This window comes from Telmatherina bonti, assembly GCF_933228915.1.
Source record: "Telmatherina bonti genome assembly, chromosome: 4".
In the NCBI taxonomy this organism is placed as follows: Eukaryota; Metazoa; Chordata; class Actinopteri; order Atheriniformes; family Telmatherinidae; genus Telmatherina; species Telmatherina bonti.
Genome location: NC_136622.1, coordinates 15,406,592 through 15,427,178, shown reverse-complemented (window position 1 = coordinate 15,427,178; position 20,587 = coordinate 15,406,592). Strand labels below are relative to the sequence as shown.

At 37.9% G+C, this 20,587-nt stretch overlaps 1 protein-coding gene across 1 annotated transcript in view; it reads left to right on the top strand.

Moving 5' to 3' along the window:
• Window positions 1–20,587, top strand: part of cfap74 (cilia and flagella associated protein 74) — a gene marked incomplete at both ends in the record, with an annotated part of 54,305 nt that overhangs the window by 1,581 nt on the left and 32,137 nt on the right. The window contains 17 exons of the mRNA XM_079238448.1: window positions 607–705; window positions 821–925; window positions 1,654–1,827; window positions 2,051–2,161; window positions 3,024–3,126; window positions 3,798–3,955; window positions 4,136–4,328; window positions 4,415–4,579; window positions 6,129–6,293; window positions 6,402–6,520; window positions 13,667–13,730; window positions 14,838–14,927; window positions 15,335–15,520; window positions 15,775–15,898; window positions 16,557–16,657; window positions 18,376–18,498; window positions 18,668–18,789. Of these exons, the coding sequence (XP_079094574.1) occupies window positions 607–705; window positions 821–925; window positions 1,654–1,827; window positions 2,051–2,161; window positions 3,024–3,126; window positions 3,798–3,955; window positions 4,136–4,328; window positions 4,415–4,579; window positions 6,129–6,293; window positions 6,402–6,520; window positions 13,667–13,730; window positions 14,838–14,927; window positions 15,335–15,520; window positions 15,775–15,898; window positions 16,557–16,657; window positions 18,376–18,498; window positions 18,668–18,789 (2,202 nt within the window). The remainder of the gene's footprint in view (window positions 1–606; window positions 706–820; window positions 926–1,653; window positions 1,828–2,050; window positions 2,162–3,023; window positions 3,127–3,797; window positions 3,956–4,135; window positions 4,329–4,414; window positions 4,580–6,128; window positions 6,294–6,401; window positions 6,521–13,666; window positions 13,731–14,837; window positions 14,928–15,334; window positions 15,521–15,774; window positions 15,899–16,556; window positions 16,658–18,375; window positions 18,499–18,667; window positions 18,790–20,587) is intronic.

The following is a 20,587-nucleotide window of genomic DNA, read 5'->3' as shown; positions in this document are numbered from 1 at the left end:
CACCAAGGGCAAATAATTTCTGTACCACTTGCTTCAACAATTTACAGAAACTCATTTCAGCTGAAGAGAGAACATTTCCCATAATGTTCTCTCTTCTCACAATTATTCCTTTTTATTTGTCTGCACTGTGAGCCATTAAGCACCTGATGAACTGTGATGCAGTCCCCATCAGAAATGTCAGTCATCATCCTTCAGCACAGAGCAGCAATGGTCACTGTGGAGCTTTAGTGCACTCTGATTAACCATCAGTTTAATGGACCCAGAGCTTACCTGGCTTTTAACCAATGTGCACTAATCTAAAACCATGTGTAGCAAAATTTATTTTCATGATAGTCTTTTATACCTATTACAGATTGTTTTTTTCCACACTATTAGAATGCAAAAAGAACATTGGACAATTCAGAGCTTTCAAGATGAGTGAGTCCACTCCTTCCCTTTGAATATCTCCAGTCGATTACCTTACTATCTAAGGAAATGACCTCCTCCTTGCTGGAATGGCCACAAAGAAGCAGTTTAACCTGATGTCTGAAGATATTCCAATTCAGCTAGCATGCAATATTTTATTGTTGCCTTTTGTGGTTTTGATCTCTTGTTTTTTCCCACCAGAGAAAAGTTGAAACTCTGTCGTCAGAATATTGACAGTTTGTTGGAACAAAGGAATAACTTGGAGAGACAAATGGAGCAACAAAAATCCCTAGATAACAGGTGAGTACACATTAAAACAATGACTGGATTGCAGTTAATATTCATACATAAGAACTGGTTTTTATTGGCCAATCCTTATGTTATTTTGCTACTTTTTTGTTGTTTCATTTGACAGCGTGGCATTGTTTTCATTGCGATCCCAGCATAAGCAGCTGTGTCAAAAGTTGCAATATGAGGAGGAGCTCGAGGGCCACATCAACACTGAACTGAGGCAATTGGAGTGAGTTCAAGATGAAGATGGTTTGTCAGATAGGTCTGGTTTTGACAGGCATTAGTGTTGTGTGAAAAGGGCAGCCATCCCTTTTGCTCCAATTGGGCTGCTGCTTCAGCATCGAGGAAGTAAACACAAACAGCACAAATAAAGTTCTTTTGGTCATGCATAAAAACATAAAAAGTTTTACTTGCCTGAAGTTTTTGTTTCAGTGCACTGTAACTTAATATAGTATTGTGTACTTAAATGTGAGATCACTTATGCCGTGGTTATGATAGTTGTTGAAAATATTGCAAAACATTGCACAGTGTTAAAGCCTGCATATGTTGCTAGCCATTTCTGAAATGCTTTACAATGTTTGGGTGAAACATCTTTAAACTCCATATAGATTTCTTGGAATGCTATGTCTTTACAAAAGGATTCCACACGTGTTATTTGTGCATCTCTTGACCAGAAAGGCTGGTTATTCCATATTTTGCTACTGCATTGTAAGAAAGTTTTTTTTCTGTGTGTAAAATTTATGAAGAACCGTAACTCATTTAGAGCTGTGCTGTAAAGGGAAAATCTTTTTTTTTTTATTTGTTTTTTAATATCTTGTTCATCACAGCAACAATTTACCTCTTGGTCTTGTTGCTTGAGTGTATTAGAGTGAATTTTTGTGGGTGTAATGTATACAATTCATGGGTCTGCCTCATTAGTGTTCACTCTGTCTTCATCCATATGACCTTGTATCTTAGACTGGAGCTGAATGATGTGGAAGTGGAGCTTGGCAAAGTGTCCTTGCTCCTGCAGGAGGTGCAGGAGGAAGAACAGCTTTACCGGGCCCTTAAAGCCCAGAAGGCAACATCAAGGTTGCAGCAGGAGAGGAAAGTCAGCCAGAACATGGACCAGAAGCAGAAGCATCTCAAACAGTAGGGCAAACAGCATTTTGAACCGTTTACATTTCCTTATTCTTTTATATTTCTTTTTTTATTATGGACAAAAAAAAACAACATTATAGTTCCAGAGTTCTGTAATTTAAAAATTATTTTAAGTTATTGAATCCTTTAAACTGGATCATTCACTTTCACTTATATGGACATGCATCCAAAGAATAGGATATGTGCATAAGCGTCTGGGAATGTGTTCTGATAGAAAAACAACAGCCATGCTGAAGAAGGAGGCAACTGATCGTCAGAGGAAGATTGAAGAGAGTCAAGCAAGCCAGAAGACAGCTGCCAAGTACTTAAAACAGACCATTAAAAGGTAATCAGTTGTTAAACCAATGAACAATGTCAGAGTACAACAAAGATCTGAATTGCCTCCTAGGACTCATTTCAGAGTCAACTTGTCCTATTGATCATTCACTCAGAAGACACTGGCAAAGTGAATTACATGAGGGCTAAACAAGACACTTAACTATGATCAGATTTATACATGGATTTTGTAGCTGAAGGTGAAGATCAGCTAAAAAAAGAAAGGGGGGGGGCTGTAGCTGCTGCACAAACTATTGTGCAGCAGCTACAGAAGCACAGAAAAAAAAAGTCAATAAGTAAAAATAACTTGAGTTCCAAAAAGCATCAAGTTAAATAAATTTATAGCTTGTTTTATTTTGGTTTGTATATTTACCATCTGCAATGGACTGGCGAGCTGTCCAGGGTGTACCCTGCCTTTTGCCCAAAGACAGCTGGGATAGGCTCCAGCTTCCCCATGCATTGGATTAAGCAGTTTGGAAAATGAATGAATGAATTAATATTTACCATCATTTTATATTTTCAGATTTTGAAAGAGCCGATGGAAATGTTTGGACTCCTTTGTGGTCAATCCTTAATTAGAAAAAAGCACTAATCATTCCAGTTTAAAATACATGTGGAATTTCCCCTCAGGATTAATAAAGTATCTATCCACATATAAAAAGGCAGTAACACGTTTTACAAAATAGTTAACTCTTTTAGGCAAAAAAGCCACATTTTTGTGGCCAATATTTAAGTACTTTCTTACATCCATGACTGTGATTTAATATTTATCCAGAGCCCTGATGTTTCTGTGAACTATACAAGCACACTTGTTTTATTTCTATTCAGTTAGACATTTGGATTGTTTGCATTTGTCTCTATTTTTTTCCTAGGATGCATCAACAAGCAGCTGAGAGGGAGCAAAAGAACAGGGAGTTGGTGGAAAAGAGGATTCAGGCTGTCAACTCACTGAAATCTAACATCTCAGCTAACCAAGTAAGTAAGCATCAGAACCACGAGGAGCATTAGATCTGCTGTTTGGATTATTCTTTTTTTTTTGTTTGTTAATATATCTAATATTTTTCCTGTGAAGTACTAAATCATTTTAACCTGTTGTCAACAACTCTTCTTATGCAACTGAATTTGGTGGTAATAGCTGAAAGACAAAGCTAAACAATTAAGCCAATTATGTTTGTGCTGAAACAGCAATGCATAAAAATGTGATGCTCTCAGTCAAAGTTTCATACATCTGCTGTTTAAAGAACTTATAAAGCTTAATGCAGTTTTCATTGTTTTGATTTTTTCTTTATTTTGAGAATTACACCTCCTTACAGTATTTCTTTTTGCTTGTATATGTATTATGTTCTTCATGCATTTTCCAAAGGACCTAAATTTAGCATTTTATTGTGCTGTTTACAATTGTCACATTTTAGCAGTTCTGTGTCTCGTTGGCGGTTCTTATACACTCATTATGACTTTTTTGGTTCTCATTGTATCCATTGTTTCGTGTTTCATCTATTTATTTCAGTTCATGATTAGATCCAAGTTTTATAATTGAAAGGAAAATGCATCTTAATACCAATTTCTTGCAGCTTGAAGACTCAATGTTATGTCTAAGAGTGCATTTGGATAAATGTAGCTTTATTAGTTTGCTTTTCTTACTTAAGGAGAGTCTACGGGCCCAACAAAGCCGAGCCAAAGCAAACGCCCAGAAGAAAGAACTGCAACAAAAACAACTGAAAGGATCCCTGCAGGCCCAAGGCATCAACAGTATCAAACACGTGTACCAGCAAAAACAACTAGAGGAGACAAAACGAAAACAAAAGTACATCCTCCTCTCCCCTTTGCTCTCCTCTCCTTTTCTCTCTTCTCCTCTCCTCTCCTACATCCATGTCCTCCACTCCCACTCCATGCTGCAACGTGTGGGTGTTTTCTCTAGCTGTGTGCTGAGGAATACATGACCCCATTTCAGTATAATGCAGTGTTGTTGATTTACACTTCCCAGGGAATTTGAGGAGAGCCAGAAGTCAAAGAGGGTGGAGATTGTGGCAAAAATTCTTCAGGAGGAACAGCTAATGAAGAATAGAACAACAAAAAAGATACTGCCTCTCAAGCCTTCAACCACTGACAAGTTCCCACTCTTGAGGAGAGAAAGAGAGCAGCACCTGTCCCACCTGGACCCCATCGCCCCTGCTTCCGTGAGGGATTCTTAACATCTGAGATATCTTTTGATAAATTATAACTTTTAGCAACTAAGATCCAATGTGTCCTCATATTTGCCCAGGACCTACAGCAGGTCAATGACGTCAGCAGCTCTTTGTCAGCTTCTTCTGATCTTGAGAACCTGGAGGAAATGGAAGAAATAATCCAAGAAGATGTGGCCGACCAGAGTCTGGCTGACAGCCTTGCTGAGCCTGAATTTTCTGGGCTGTGGGACCACGACTACAAGGTGCTCTAAAACAGCAGCCACTTCTAACCAACAGGAAATACACACAAGATGCTAAATTTATACACCCATAAATCATATAATGTTCAGCAGCCAAATGAGTTGACTGGATTTCACCAGAGACTCCTGCTACTTGGTAGGTGGATCGGAAAGGAGAGTGGCGTGAATCTTCTCCTGCTTACAGGGAAGCATAGTTTCCAGCAGGTGAAAAGAAACTTAATGACACCATGGATGAGATTCCTGAAATCTATGTAAAAGTCAGGACAAGACCATGTTGTGATGGAATCACAGCAGCTGTGATGCATAATAACATGCTGATATTCTCATCCATGCACACTTTAAAGTCATTGCTACATTAAAAAATAATGACTCAGTTCTCACAGCTTGTTGGGCAAAGTCCATCCTCAGAATCCTTCCGATTCTTGTATCTGATTTTTGTGACCAATCAAACAGCAGTTCAGTACAGTATCCTTAGCCAATGGATTCCACAACACTTTCTGAAAACAATGTAGACAATGAAAACACACTAAATTCTTTCATGTGGAAAGGCATATTTACAAATAGAAAACAGACTATTGACCGCTGGCAAGTTTAATGGTAAGAGGTAGCATTGGCTACTTCCAACAACTTCATCAAGTAACCATGAGTCAAACTGTAGCCATTTTCAAATTTTAATCTCATAAATAATTGCTTGTGGTTTCATCTTCCATGGTTTAGAGGCTGTTATTCCAACAAAATATGGCTGTGCTCAGCTGACAAAATATATAAAAAACATTATATGAAATATATCTGTAGTACTAAGCAAATGTTTGAACACACCAACTTTATATCAATATATGTATTGTAAAAAAAGCATGAGGATGGGAATGTTTCTACAGTAGCTCACTTGTCATGAAGGTGAATCGGCTCTCTGCCTCGTCCAGCAGTCCCACAGAGTTGATATGTGGGGCGACAGGCATCACTTCTCATTGTGTTGGTGCCTTTGAGGCCTCAGCATGAGTGCAGTGTTACAGCTCAGAGATCTGAGCCAGTGACAAGTCAAGTGGAAGTGATCTCTCTTCTTAACACACAGATCACACTGATGCCTTCATCAAAGGCTACAGCCCGGTACAATAGATGAGGACAGTGATGCAATGCAGCTAATGAAATGATCCGTCGGAAGGAGAGTGATGATTAAAAGAGCACACTTCACTTTGTGCCAAAGTACTGTACAGTGCAGAATAAAATAAGATTAACAAATACTACTAATCTCTGAAACATACTGTTTTTGCGTTTATATGTGTAGTATCGCAAAATATTATAAAAAGATAGTTTTTTGGATGTTGGAATGTAAACATCAGTTTGTCATTTACTGAAATTACAACACAGCTAATTATTTCTTATTAAAATTACATCACTGAAGATTTAAAATCCAAATTAGTGACTGAGTTGTTGTGAAAAACAAGATTTGTGAAGATGGTCAGATTCTGATTTCCATTCACCTTGCATAATATGAAATTATACTTGTGTAATTTATATATGTTCTCGAAAATGTATCATTTTGTGGTTGCAGAACCTTGTCCGTAACACTGAAATGTCCACAGCAGTGCAAAAAGAAGTAAAGAAAGACCAGTCTTCCATGAGTGTGCAAAAGATCATCACAGCTCTTAAAAAAGTTTGCGGTAAAGAGCTGAAAGGGCCTTCATTCATCAGTAAACCAGAGGTCATCCTCTTCAAGGTACAATTTCTGTTTTCTCTTTATAAAAAAGGAAAAAAAAAGTAGATCAAAAATAGATTGTAATTTTTGCAGAAAAGTTTAATCTAGTGTTTGGAATTCTTTTTTAAGGACTTTGAAGTGGGCAAAATATATAAGAAGAAAATAACCTTGACAAACATCAGCTACTCCATTAACCACTGCAAGCTGTTCAGGTTCTCTCCTCAGCTGAAGGATTTTATCTCTGTCAAGTAAGTCTTTCCTCACAGAAGCCTACAGTTCCTCAGAAAACAAAGAATAGGACTGGATTGTAGAGAACATGCTCAAAGCTCTAAATAACATGCACTTTGTACTCTGACTTAAACTAAACATCAAACTGTGCTGTTTATGGTTTAGAATTGAAAAAAAAGATCAAACAGAAGATATAAGCTCACAGATGTTGGTTTTTATACTACATATAAATATATATATATATATATATATATATATATATATATATATATATATATATATATATATATATATATATATATATAAAAATAAATAAGGTAGCTGCTTCATATAATTTAGAAACTTGTTTGGAATCAGCAGCTTGCACATAACCACTAGGAAATTTGTTGTCCTTGATAAAGGTTGCTCATTTTGCATTTGTGTTCATATTTGTGGAAGTTTTTTCCTTCCCACTGTTGCCAGTGTGCTTGCTCAAGATGGGAGATTGAGTTGGATCCTCCAGGCTGGATCCTCCAACTCAATCTGTTGGTTTCCTTATATGGGCTATTTTCTCTGTCTGTAAAGCGTCTTGAGATGGCATTGCCGTAATTTGACGGTATATAAATAAAGTTAAATTAAATTTCACTGGTGCTTTTCCAAAAGGTGTAGACACTGATGCTTGATTAATGCCTTATGCAGGAAATCAGTAGCACTAGAATGATAAGAAATGCTTTACTTTACTGTGAGAATCCCTCATTTTAACAGTTTCAACTAACTTTACAGGTGTCATTGCCTTATTTGAAAATGATCGGATGAATGCTTGCCATTAGAAACCAAATGTGTGCACACATTAGTAAAGATACAATCAATTCAACTGTCAATGTAGAAAGTTTCTGATTGAATTTTACATGTTTAGAGTTTACATTCTAAAATTTTAAATATGGAAACTTACTACCAGTTATTTGAAAAGATCAGTATCTGGGAGGGCTGGGATAGGCTCCAGCTTCTCCGCAACCCTTCATCGGATTATGCGGTTAGGATAATAAATGAATGCATGAGTATCTGGGAGGGTAAAAACAGAAAACAACAAAGGAATCAGCCCACCACCTCCAAAACTTGGTGCAATCAGAAGAAATTATTAAAACATTTATATTATCAAGATGAAAGAGACATTCAAAGGAATTTACATAATTTACCATTGTAGTTCAGTGACTTTTTCTTTGCTCTGATCTGTAACTTTTAGAGAGGCACCTAAATAACTGATGAAAGAGATGAACGCAAATAAACAGCCCCTGGTGTTCAGTGGCAGCGCTGTCTGATTCCTCTTCAGCATTGGAGTTTTAGAGTTCTTGTAGATATGTAATTCTTTAGTTAATAACATTTGGTTTCAAAGACATATACATGACCTAATGGCAAACAGATTGTATGTAGATGGAACTCATAAGAATGCTCGATGTGATGAACACCTTCAGTCATTATATGGAAACACTCGTTCTTATATCAGCAGTCAGAAACACAGCCACCATTTGTCATGTTAAAAGACGATGAAGTGTATGTGAAAGCAAAGCAAGTCCTCCCACATATGGATGCCAGCTTGGATCACCACACGCACAGCTCTTCTTATGAGTCTCAGCTTAATGAGTCAGTGGATGTCTCTTCTTTCTCCTCTTTCTGAGCCTGCCAGCAGCCCACAGGCTGAGCAGAGATGCATTGTTCTCCAGGTCACTCCCTGTGTATCACTTTTCTATCAGCTCTCCAATGACTTGATGTAGTTTTTTTTTTTTCTCCTCTCCTCTTTCTGCCTGACTGACTGAGAGTCTCGCAGGCTACAACAGGGTCAGCTGGAAACTACTGATGCTGTTCTTGAGCCTTGATACGCAACCACTTGTCTGAACATATCACCTTCCAGTCCTCTGTTCCTAACTTGCATTTAGCAAACACACACTTCCATACCAAATGTGTGAATGGACACATGTGCACTGTACACTTTCATGTGCTGTATTTTCCTTTAATGTAACTAAAGTACAGTCAGGTATCTCTCAGATGTTGTTAAAATGTACATGTTTTATTTGAATTTGTACACATTAATGCTTCTAAAATTAGTATCTATAGTCAAGCGCAGCATACTGTATGTTTTGCACAGTAAACTAGTTCCATATTACCAGATGTACAAAACGCTAATTTAATTTCTACAGCACCTGCTTGTCATTTGATATGTGTTTACTCATCAGCATTTTTGGCCGTGGTTATTTGACTGTTTATGTATTTACAATGAAGCACATTTCCATACTAATTTCAGTACATTCAGGGAATTTTCTTACATTGCCTCTTGGTGACTATCCTCGATCAACCATCATAATTAAACCTGCTTGTCTCCCAAGAGCTGAAAGATTTCAGTTGTGTGCAGCTCATTCAATTTAAATTATTGTTGAAAATCATGTTTAAAAACAAAAAATAGACAAAACATAATTCCAAGTAGGGGCAAAGTAATTCAAACACAAATGTTGATGGTAAAGAAAATTTAAAGTTAGCTTTCTATCTTCTGTGAGATTGGAGCTGCCTGATGTTGCATTTGAAAAATGCAGGTCCACTGTGAGGGACCAAGCTGGCGAAGGAAGAGGAACACAGGTGGCTTCAAAAGAAAAGGGTTTTATTTGCCCAAACAATATAAATGAATTAGGCCTTTAAAAGAGGTCAACTAAGCAAAACCTAAATCAAAGTCTGAAAATAACTAAACTAACAGATTAGGGAACATAATCAACATAACACAAAAACATACTGACCTGACAAACAACAAAGGAGAACTTAAATACTGGCTGATCAGACCAGTTACAAAACATATGGGGTAACACATTAAACATACTAACAAACTAGACAAAGAAACAGAACCTAACTGTTAGCTTAATTATTCTTAACAAAACTACTAACAAAAGGTAAACCCAAACTACTCAAAAGTGGGAAAGAAAATGAATAAACATTTGAAGAAACTAAACTAAACTTTTAATCTCCCCCTCTGAAGATGAGGTCTTCCCAAAGGCCCGTGGCACTTCCTGTTCACTGGCTTCCCACCTGTGCACACTCCTGCCCCCCAATGCCCAAGCTAATCCCTTCAGCACCAGTAAAAAGAAACAAGATTAACCAAAACGCAAACAATTGAAAATACAGTGGGTCCTTAATGTGCATGCTAACAAAAAGAAACCAAAGAATTTAAACTAAGTTTAAATATAAAGAAAACTAACAATGTGGTGCTTTTACCGCCTTTATATGTGTGGCCATTGGTCTGGCCATCACATCCACGTTGCTTAGTACTAAAGCAATGAATAGTACTAATAGTAATACTCTGACTTCTCTCATCTCGTGATGATGTGTGTTAAGCATCTGACTCAGGAAAGTCTTTGGCAGTGGAGCTCATTTGTCATCATTTTTACCTTGAAAGACAGCAGATTCCACCAGAGACTATAGATTTCTTACGATACTCAACTCGACACACCAGATGGTTTTGTACACAGAACCATTTGGGAATTTATTTGTAAAAACTGTTTGAGAAAGGCCAGGCGTTTTAGGATTGTACCTGGCAGGTGACTGGATATACCATCTGCCATCACTGTCTACCACAGGTTAACTTCAAGCTATTCTCTTATCTGATTGGACCGAGTTAGTAAAGTAAAGCATCTTCTTCGTTGAGAAAAGCCTTTTGTGACATTCTTTATTTCAGTAAAGAAACATCCCCAAGTTCTGGTATAAACAATGCTGTTGCATGATCTTTTGTAAGGTCATTATCAGTCCAAAACTCCCTGCTTCATCCACAGATGTTCTGCTTGGAGCATTGCAAGATGGATTTTCTTGTGAATCTTGCTTCCACACAAGTGACCTAGTACTGTGTTTTGAGATTATATACATTACATGATGCAATTATGTTTACTATTGTGTTTCCACAATATGAATGCAAATTGTATGCAGTAATAACTATAAACTGCATCAGAGCCGTTTGCAAATCATCTCAGAATTCAACAATTTCATCTCAGAATGATAGTTTTTCATTCTGACAAACTTAATTCACCATCTCTAAACCTACTTTCTGCTACTCACTGTCTTTTGTGAAGCCCTTGTTTCTCCCAGATTCAAACCAACCGTATTGAAATCATTCGTGACAGCTGCAAAGTTTTCTTTGCTCGCCCAGCAAGAAACGGAAAAAAAAGAAAACATTAGAACACTGGGAGAGAGTGGAACATGAACTGGGAACACACTGGGCTTTTTCACACCAGCCTATGGTTCCCCAAACGCCCCCTGAATGTCTAAAAATGCCTTTCCTCTCCCCCCACACCCCCTGCCTAGCGTAGGTGCATTCGTGCCAGAGTGGGCCCTGTCGTATCTTTTTACTACTAAGACAAAAACAATGACAGCCTGGGGTTGTCAGACTTGGAAAAAAAAGTCCTTGTAAAGATGTTGCATTTAGTGTCACTTCTAACCTTGTCTTGCAAATGACTAGCTGAGTGGAAGAAGTTCAGTGATGTGTTGGCTTCAGAGCCTAGATGTGAGTTATCAGCTGATATGGGAGTGGAAATTGTAAAGGTTTACTTTGTTTTTACTGTTCTTTTTTATCCTTTGTCCATTCCCAGTAGGTTCACAGTTGAAATAACAGTTTTAAGATCATACTATGTTAAAAGGCACCTTAAAATGCAGCAAACATGTAGTTGACATGATTTCACAGCATGTAAAAACTTGAATCCAGTCTGAAATAATAAAAGAGCTCTCCTAAACCAGTGCAGATAAGAACAGATGTAAACACCTTCCAAGGAAGACTTGAGTTTTTATGGAAGGACTTCACTACAGATATGACGCTTGCTGATTTAAGATGGAGGAGTAGTAAAACTGTCATTCCTTTCTATATTTTTTAGAATTAGATCATTGTAATTAAATAGAAACTGAGATTGAAAATCATAATTTATCTCATGAGGCCGTCTTCATATTAATGTGATCCATCAGCTTTATAGTTTATTTAAATGATTCTGGAAATGAACGTGCTGTCAGTCTTACATGCACCACCATGACCTGCATCTTGGTGAAGTTGAATAAACAGCGATGTTGATTTCAGTGATCAACAGCAGAAATCCCCACATGACACTCAACTGTTGTTTTATTAATCTTATTTGGTACTAGTTCATGTTTATTTCAGGAAGCCATTGGAACAAGTTCATGAGCAGCCTTTTAGCTTTTGATAGACATAAAATCCAATGAACAAAAGGAAAATAGTTCACGGTTTGCAGAACATGCTCTGCAGAGTTCGGTGAACATGTTTTTGATATGTGTACAAAATACAAACAAATATCTGTTTGGTTGCACCAAGAGGAGAGAATTTCTCTTTTACATGTAGCACTTGCAAGATAGTCACACACACATCAGACAGAGTTTTGATGCTTTTCTAGATTGTCTTATGAAGTGGTTGAGTACAAGCGTAAGGGTGTTTAAAGTCTGAACTAAATTATGAAGAGAGAGTCCTTATTGATTTACTGTAGGAAGAGCCAACTGGGAGCACTGAGAATGTAGAATTTCACACACAGTATAGCTTGTGTTACAGTATAACCACGATTCCAGCTTCATCATTTCAGCTCTCTGCAGTGGACACACTGTAGAATATGGCCTCATTTGCAGCAGTTTATATAGGGCTGGAGCAGGTTTTTTCAAACACTGCCTCACTCAGCATTTAATCCCAAGTGAACTGCTCTATTTTCCTCCACACGTCTTTTTATGCCACCTGTCTTGAAGCTACAGAAGAACAATAGTCCTGATAAAGAGTTTTGGCAAAAGTGTGTGTGAAAAAGAAATTCTGATGACCGTGCAGTGTGACTTTTTGAATCACCGTCAGGTTTTTCCAGCCAGGTGGAGATCTTTCATACATTTCCAGATCACAGTGGTGATCAGCCTGCCCGCCCTAACTTCTTCACCTGGCAGCTGGACCAACAACTTCAAATATTTGGCCAAAGCCAAACCATGTGTACTGGCCCTTTTCCCTTCTGTGCCAATGATATGTGCAGAGTGTTATTTTTGTTGTGGCTTCGTTGCTTTCAAACTCATTTTAATGATGTTTGATTAATGAGCTGTGATATTGTATGGTGTGCCATCCAACTAAAGCATATGCCACCTTTTGCTCTCATAGGGCTTCGGCATAGCATGAAAGTGGTATAAAATGTGATTTTATCCAGTTTATGAAAAATATGGTACAATTAAGGACCACTAAATATTAATTAAAAGATATATGGATATGTTTAAAATAAGAATAATGAATGTTATTTTTTATTTATATTTTCTGGTTTTAAGGTACAAGCAAGAGTTTTATTGCCTCATCCACACAGGAGTAAGCAGCATAACTGTACTTAAATTTCCTTTATATGACCACTTCCAACAGAGAGCTAGATGCCTGCTGTATTCTGTAGCTGTTGCTGATCCTTGTAATACTTAGAGATAAAGGTTTTTTAACTTTTTGTTTATTTATTGTATTCCTTGGCTGGATGCCTGCCTGCTGGTATTGATTGACCCTGTTGTGTCCCTGGAAGGGCGGCAAGTTTTCACGCTTCTCAGGGCAGTGTAGAGGTTGACATAAGCATGCAGGGAGATACACATGTTGCTCTGAAATAGCTAACAGCCCTCACGTTTCTCTGCTTGTCTGGAAATACATTTTTGTTTCTGGTGCAGTTTATACTGGGAGCCAATAGGAGATGGGGAAAAAAATAACCCTGTAATTTTTTTCCACATGTCAGTACTTTTTTCTGTAAAAGTGCCTTTTGTCATCTCATTGTTGTCTGTGAGCATCGCTTGATTCTTGTCCTTGCTTGTGATTTGTGTTATCTGCTTCACTCAGTGTGATTCTTCATGCCTCAGTATTTCACCCGAAACCTCTGATCTGTGGTTGGATATCACACGTGCTGCTGTTGTTTTGGCATTAACTAAGTTTCATCATTTCCTCATTTCGTGTATTTTGTTTTTGTTGTCATTCCTAAGCAATTTAACAGTTATACTTGTTACAGAGTCTTTGCAGTGTGTTGCTACACAGAAAGAAATCTATTCTTCTTCCATCTATATATATGTGTGTAATATTATGCAGCACCATTAACATAAAATCTGCATTCCTTTTATAATGGTAAAAACATTCAAAGAGTCTTTTTTTGTTACTATAATTTGTGTTTCAGCTTTGAGCCTCCTGCCTTATCTACTGGGATGTCCTGTGATATACAAACAATTTTCAAGCCTATGGTGAGAAACTAGTAGCTTCCACTTCTTTTAGACACCTACTGATCACTTAACCTATAATGAGTTGAGGCATTCTCTGTCGCAATTTATTAAAAACTGTATCCTTAGGTCAGCTGGAAATATTTAGTTTAAATGATCTGTAATGTATTCTGTCATTATTATTGTCATACTATCATTATACTTTGTAAAATATTTAAATAAATAAAGGTTTTCACGTCAGTATTGGTAACGTGCTGATGTCAGCCAATAGAACTGATTATCTAATAAATCTGTCAGGATCTAGTTTTAACCATCTTTCAGTGCTTCACTGTGCAACTTTTTAGATTGCATTGTGATAAATATTAATATTCTAATATGTTATTCTGAGCTCTTCTGCTTATTTTCTGTTCTGTTTTATTTATTTGCACATCTTTTATTCATTTATAGGACAACCTCCGACCATATGAAGCTATAGTCGCTATCATAATTCACATCAGCTTTCACTTTGTAGCTTCCCTGGGATGATTTAATCTTAACTTTAACTTTAAGGTGAATATGATAACAAACCATCGTTTGGCACTATGACCCTGCCGAGATTCCTCTCAGTTTTCCATGTGAAATATCCATCAAACTCCAGTCCTCGAGGGCCGGGATCCTGCAGGTTTTTGTTGTTTCCCTCTACCAACACAGCTGATTCAAATGAAATGCAGCAGCTTCTTGTCAACCTATTTGTGGATTTCGGTCTGGTGTGTTGGAGCATGGAGACAACAAAAACCTGCAGGATACCAGCCCTTGAGGACTGGAGTTTGACACCTGTGGATTAGGAGAATCCAATTAAGTTAGAATAGGTCAAACAAACTTTTCTCTTATTTCCAGTCTTTTGCCAGGTTAAGCTAACGTGTTGCTAACTTTATTTTAATATTCATTAGCCAAACATGAAGTTGGTAACAATCCTCCCATCTAACTATTGACCAGAAACAGTCTGTGACTGTCAGAAATGTTATTTTGTCTGAAATTTGCCCACCTATCCTGTTTAACGCCCGACCCCTTGTTTTTGGGTCAGATTTCTTCAGTCAAATGAAAAACTTTGGTTTCCCACAAAAACATTGTCTTGTTACCATATTCCTGCAGATCAATGAGGACCTAGTGGGAGAGATCCAGTTTGAATCAGCAGTGGGTCTTTTTTCCGTGCCTGTCAGATGTACGATAAAGAAATGCAGTGTAAGTAGAGTGAGATGGATTGGATATTACCATTGACTACCATAATAATCTGCCTGGTTTCTGTTTTCTCACATTTTTCCCTTGTCTTTTTCTAAGTATATAAGTAAAGTCTTATTCTCTGCCAACTTTAGTGTTATTTGCCAGTTTAGGTGTAGTTTTTGGCCACTTATGTATTATAATTTTTGAGGAAAAAAAAAAAGATTTAATAAATTTCCATCACACCTCACCCTTGTTATTCTGTCTTAGAGGAGCTACACAGAGTAGCTCTTTACATAGGTATAATAATTTATTTACACTTAGGGTCTTATTTTATAACTTTATGTATTAATGCATGTAAAACTATGTACATAAACTTGCTGCGCCTCACAGCTTGCTAATTAGTCTATGTGAATATGTCCTTTCTCTAGCTGGAGGTTGACTGTCAGTTCATTGATTTCGGTTCGCACATCGTGGGCCAGACTATCTCACAAACTATCACCTTGACCAACAAGGGCGCATTGGCCACCCTCTTCAGCCTGGACACCTCCACATGTCTCAGTCCAGAAACCAGTCACATCCAGATCCCAGACCAGATCTCTGCCAACACTTGCCAGGTGAGGCATCACTCTGGACCGCAGGAGTTACTCCTTTTTTTATTCTCTGTGAGAGAAAATTGATTTGAGCAGTAAAATGCCATTTTTTACATCACAAATAGCCACATTTAATTTTTGTATACATTATGGGATCTACAGTTATTTTCATGCATAACCTTAAAATTACAGTGATGAAAGTATGAGAAATAGTGAAAAGATTATAAATGTATATGTATAAAACAAAATAAAACATGTGCTCTTTATTTGGATAATAGGATATATGCAATGAAAAAACAACATCCAACAGCCAGAAGAGTTCTACATCCATTGATGCTGGAGACGACCAACCAAAGCAACAAAGTCAGGGACTGGCTGAGGCATTGCAGAAAGAGCCGTCTGGTAAAATAAATCTACACATTATACATAACAGAACAACAGATTTTAACCAGGGCAAAAGTTCTGTTTGTATTGAAAAATTATTTTGAGAAGAGCATTACCTGAAACCCCATTAGAAATACAGGAACTAAGGACGGACCATATCTCCTCATGTATCTGTTGCTGTCAGAATTTTTGGTCTTTGTAAGAACAAACAAACAGACCGAATTAATAGAACACACAAAAATGGAGGGTTCACCTTGCTCTCACAGCTGGTGACAAAGACGCATTTCTTTTTTAATGTTCCCTCACATCTCACATCCGTCTTCATTGCAGCGCTCAGCACTTTCCATCTTTGATGCTTTGATAAGCTGTACAGTCTTTTACCTCTGCTCTGATGGTTTTGTTAGTTTTATGTGGCTGTGTCTCTGTTTTTCTCCATTTTATCCTCTATCTGAGGGACCAGGGCCTCAGATGGGGAACAAAGAGTTCACCTGCTGGTGTCGGTCTTTAAACAGAATTTGACATAGTTGTTATTTTATATCATATTCCATTTTTCCTCAAAAGGAGGAAATGATGACTTTTAAGCCCTAATTTATGGAAATGTAATAATGTACCTGCTCATTATTTGGTCATATGTGCTGTCTGAGTCTCTGCTACTGTATCACTTACTTTTGTGCAGTGATGGGTCCAGAAACTTGCCCAGAAGCTTGTCTATTCACAGATGTGGACATCCAGATGGAGCAAATCCCCTCAGACCCCATTGATATAAGAATAGGATGTGTAAGTATCTGATCCCAATAAAAAATCTTAGCAATGTTTTATAGCAACATTAGTATTTTCTACTTGACAAGAAAAGACATAAACTTTAATATATGTACTGTACTGGCCCTGCAATTGGCAGGCAGCCTGCACAGTGTGTACCCCTCCTTCTCTGGACCCTGCTTCGGAATGAGGATTATATATATTGGACAGATATGTAGTATACATTCATCAGTCACTGTTACCGACATCTGATTTGGCATCTCAGCTGGATTACTGCAATGCTCCATATTTTGGGGTGAGCCAGTCTTCCCTTCCACGTCTCCAGTTGGTGCAAAATGCACCTATTCTGGCCTATTCTGGATTCATTTAAAGACTCTTTTTATTTCTTTCTAAATCTTTAAATGGTCTGGCTCCTGCTTACTTCTCTGAGCTCCTCCACTCCAACACTCCTGCTCGGTGTCTTAGGTCAGCTGACCTGCTGCTCCTGGATGTACCGAGGTTCAAATAGAAGCTCAGAGGGGAAGAGCTGTTTTAGTTGCCTGTGGAATGAGCTCTCCCCCCATATTAGACAAGCTTCCTCACTGTCCACCTTTAATTAAAACCCATTTTTATTCCTTGGCCTTTAACCTAGCGTGAGACTGCTTCTGGTCAGTGTGTTCTAGCTTGGTTTTAATTATTGGTTATATTGGTTTTATTTACTTTTTATTTATTTTCTTTTGTTGTTTTATTGTTTTAATTCCTTATCCCTTGTATGACCTGTTGTTTTATTGTGCCATTTATTTTCCTTTTAACTGTTTTATTCTGTTGTTATTTTGGCTGATTGTGTACAGCACTTTGTTTCAACCCTGGTTGTTTTAAAGGGCTTTATATAGAGAGTTGAGTTGAGTTGAGTTGGCATGGTGCCTATTTGCAGAGGTCTTGTAAAGATGTTTATTAACATTTAAATGGGCTTCATACAATGGTAGAGCATTACAGGTCTCCAGGTGTAGTCATACATGTTTTTATAATAGCCAAAATGGTCAGATATGTACCAATCTGGATCGGGAATAAGACAGATTTTTCAAATGTTTATGAATGGCATGCATTTCATATTTCTTTTTCCATTGGTATGAAATGAGATCTGTCCCATAGATCATAACAAATTGTGCAAAGAATGTTTACTGTGAGTCCTGTCTGTCTCTTTTGTGTTTTGCAACGATGCTGTTTTTGCCCCGTGGCTCTTGTGAAGCTGTAAAGTTGTTCAGGGTTCATTACATCTCACTAGTGGGCGAGTAATGGCGCATCACCTTTCCCTCTGTGGCTGTTGTGTGCGTGCTGCACGTGTCTAAATGCCTTCGGCCCGATTATCGTCATGACTGATACATGCACGTTGAGTGGGTTAAAACTGGAGTCTTAAATGACAGATTATCCTTCAAACTGTTATTTTATCACAATACTTAGTCACTTGGTGCGTCAGTGGCTTATTCTTCCTTTTTGTTATTGCCCCCAACACACTGGTGTTGATGGTGGAGCACCAAGCATTTCATTGCAGTTGGATGGCCACAGCGTTACAGTGCACATCTTCACCACAGTGATTTCAGCTTCTTCTTTTGTGTCAAGTAAAACTCTGAAGCTTTACTGTATGTAGCATGACTATATGGTCTTTAAATAGTAGAATTTTAGCAACGTCTCTATTAGATACAGAACTTTATTTAATATCACATGTTTGACTATCATGTTCATGGGTCCTTGTTCAGGTGAAAGAGGGAGAGATTGGACCATTTGAAAGCATCCAACTGGAGTTCATTTTCACACCAACCATTCCAGGAGAGACTAAACTGGACTTCCACATCAAATTCTCTGACATGAACACCAAACCAGTAAGATATGTTGGTAATTTGTTCATGTTGTGGTTTAGAGAAAAACAAGAAAAGTGATTGTTGTAAAATTTAGTTGTAAAATTCAGAGTCAGTGGTAAATAATATTGTATGTTTAACCGCTGATTATATTTTATGTTTTCTCTTTGTGGCTGTGGTGTGATTCAAATAGATATCCATCCAAGCGAGGGGCATGGCAGTCACCATGCCTGTATGGGTAGTTCAGCCCATCATTGACCTGAAGATATGCATGTTTGACCTCATTTATCAAGACAGCATCATTGTCCAAAGCAGGTGGGGCCCAAAGCCTGAGTTAGGCAACAAACACGTAGTGTTTAAACTACAGATTGCACTATTATGTAGTTTTTATCTCAAAACAAACACCTCACCTCACCTCTGTACATTATATGCGTAAATGATCATATGGGGATCATATGGGGATTTTATGATCCTCAAAAGCTGAACAGTACAGAAAATGAATAGAGACAAATTAACAGTGTACATCGCTTTTACCGATCGTCATGAACTACTGTGGATAGAGACTGAAAGAATGAAACAACAAAAACAAGTGGCTTTCCTCTGCAAGATGGCCGGTCCATCCATTACAGATAAGGTGAGGAGCTTGGTCATCTGGGACAGGTTCAGAATAGACTCACTGCTCCTCCACATTGAGGGAAGCCAAATGACATGGCTTCTGGTGAGGATGCCTCCCTGTTGAGGTGTTCCAGGGACATCCCACCAGGAGGAGACCCGCAGTAAGACACAGGACACGCTGCAGGGACTATGTATTTCGACTGGCCGGGGAACACCTTAGGATCCCCCTGGATGAGTTAGAAGGGCCAGGACTACCCTGCTTAGGCAGCCGCCCCAGCAACCCTGGATAAGTGGAGGATGGACGGATAAATGGAACACAATCTACAGGTTGTTTCAAACTAAAAATTTAGGAAATGCTTCAAATTTTTATTGCCCACCACTAATCAGAAAATCCAAATCTACTCTGTAGGTCAGTTGAAAGTATTTTATAACATGCACTTTATTATTGCTGTGCAGCATAAACCAGTTATTATAATAATAACAATATGCACATTAAAAATGGAATGTATAAAGATGTTCTAACGGTATCAGAACTCTTATCTAGATTGAAATTAGATAGAAATGAGTGACATAAAGTTGTTTTTTTAAAGCTTGCAAAAAAACCTGTGCTGAAAAGAATGACTGCAGAAAGCAAATGCTTTCATGTTTTTAGTTTTATCTGTTCTCATGTTCTGAAACACCCAAATTTGGAAAGTGGCACAGACTGATGATGTGACATGCTCGTTTATCTGGTGAAAGTATTACTAAAATTCCTTCAAAATTCATAGTCTATCTCTGCCAAAACAGGGATTTTCCGCAGAAAAGCAGTACGCAAACCTCTTAAAGCTGACTAACTGCTTAATTTTCAGTCCATTAAACTTTCTAATTATATTCTTATGACACATTTGTTCAGATATTCAACAAATGTGCAGATGCAATAAAAATAGAGATGCAGCTGATAAATGTTCATAAACAGGGGATGATGTAAGAGGCCAAAGAAAATAATCTCCTGTCCCCACAGACTTCTTTGATTTTTACCTGATAGCTGTAGCTACACTAAATTATTTTTGATTATGAATATGATCCATTATGATGGACACCATAGGTTAAGTATACAACAGGGGCAATAACATTTGCAGAAGTGTGGTCGTCACCTAGCCAGTCATTGTGTCACATCATGTGGGGGAGGGAGTGCATGTGTGGGGGCAGGGGATTTGTGACAACTGCCATCTGGTGCGCTGGCACACCAGCACATGTGACAACATGACGATGACAGTGTCAGTGTGAACTGCAGTTTTTCAAGTAAAGAAATGCTAATGCTTGGACCAGCAAACCATGCAATATGTCACCCTGCCTCCAAGACAATAAGATGAACACAAGCTTGGCAGGTTTTTAGGGGGAAACAATAAGAGCTGCTGCTTTCATCACACAATATGTCACTTTTTTTTCTTTAAATAGATAGATATCCCACGTGTCCTTCTTAGTTTGTGACAGATTTTTTTTTAAGAGAACAGCACAA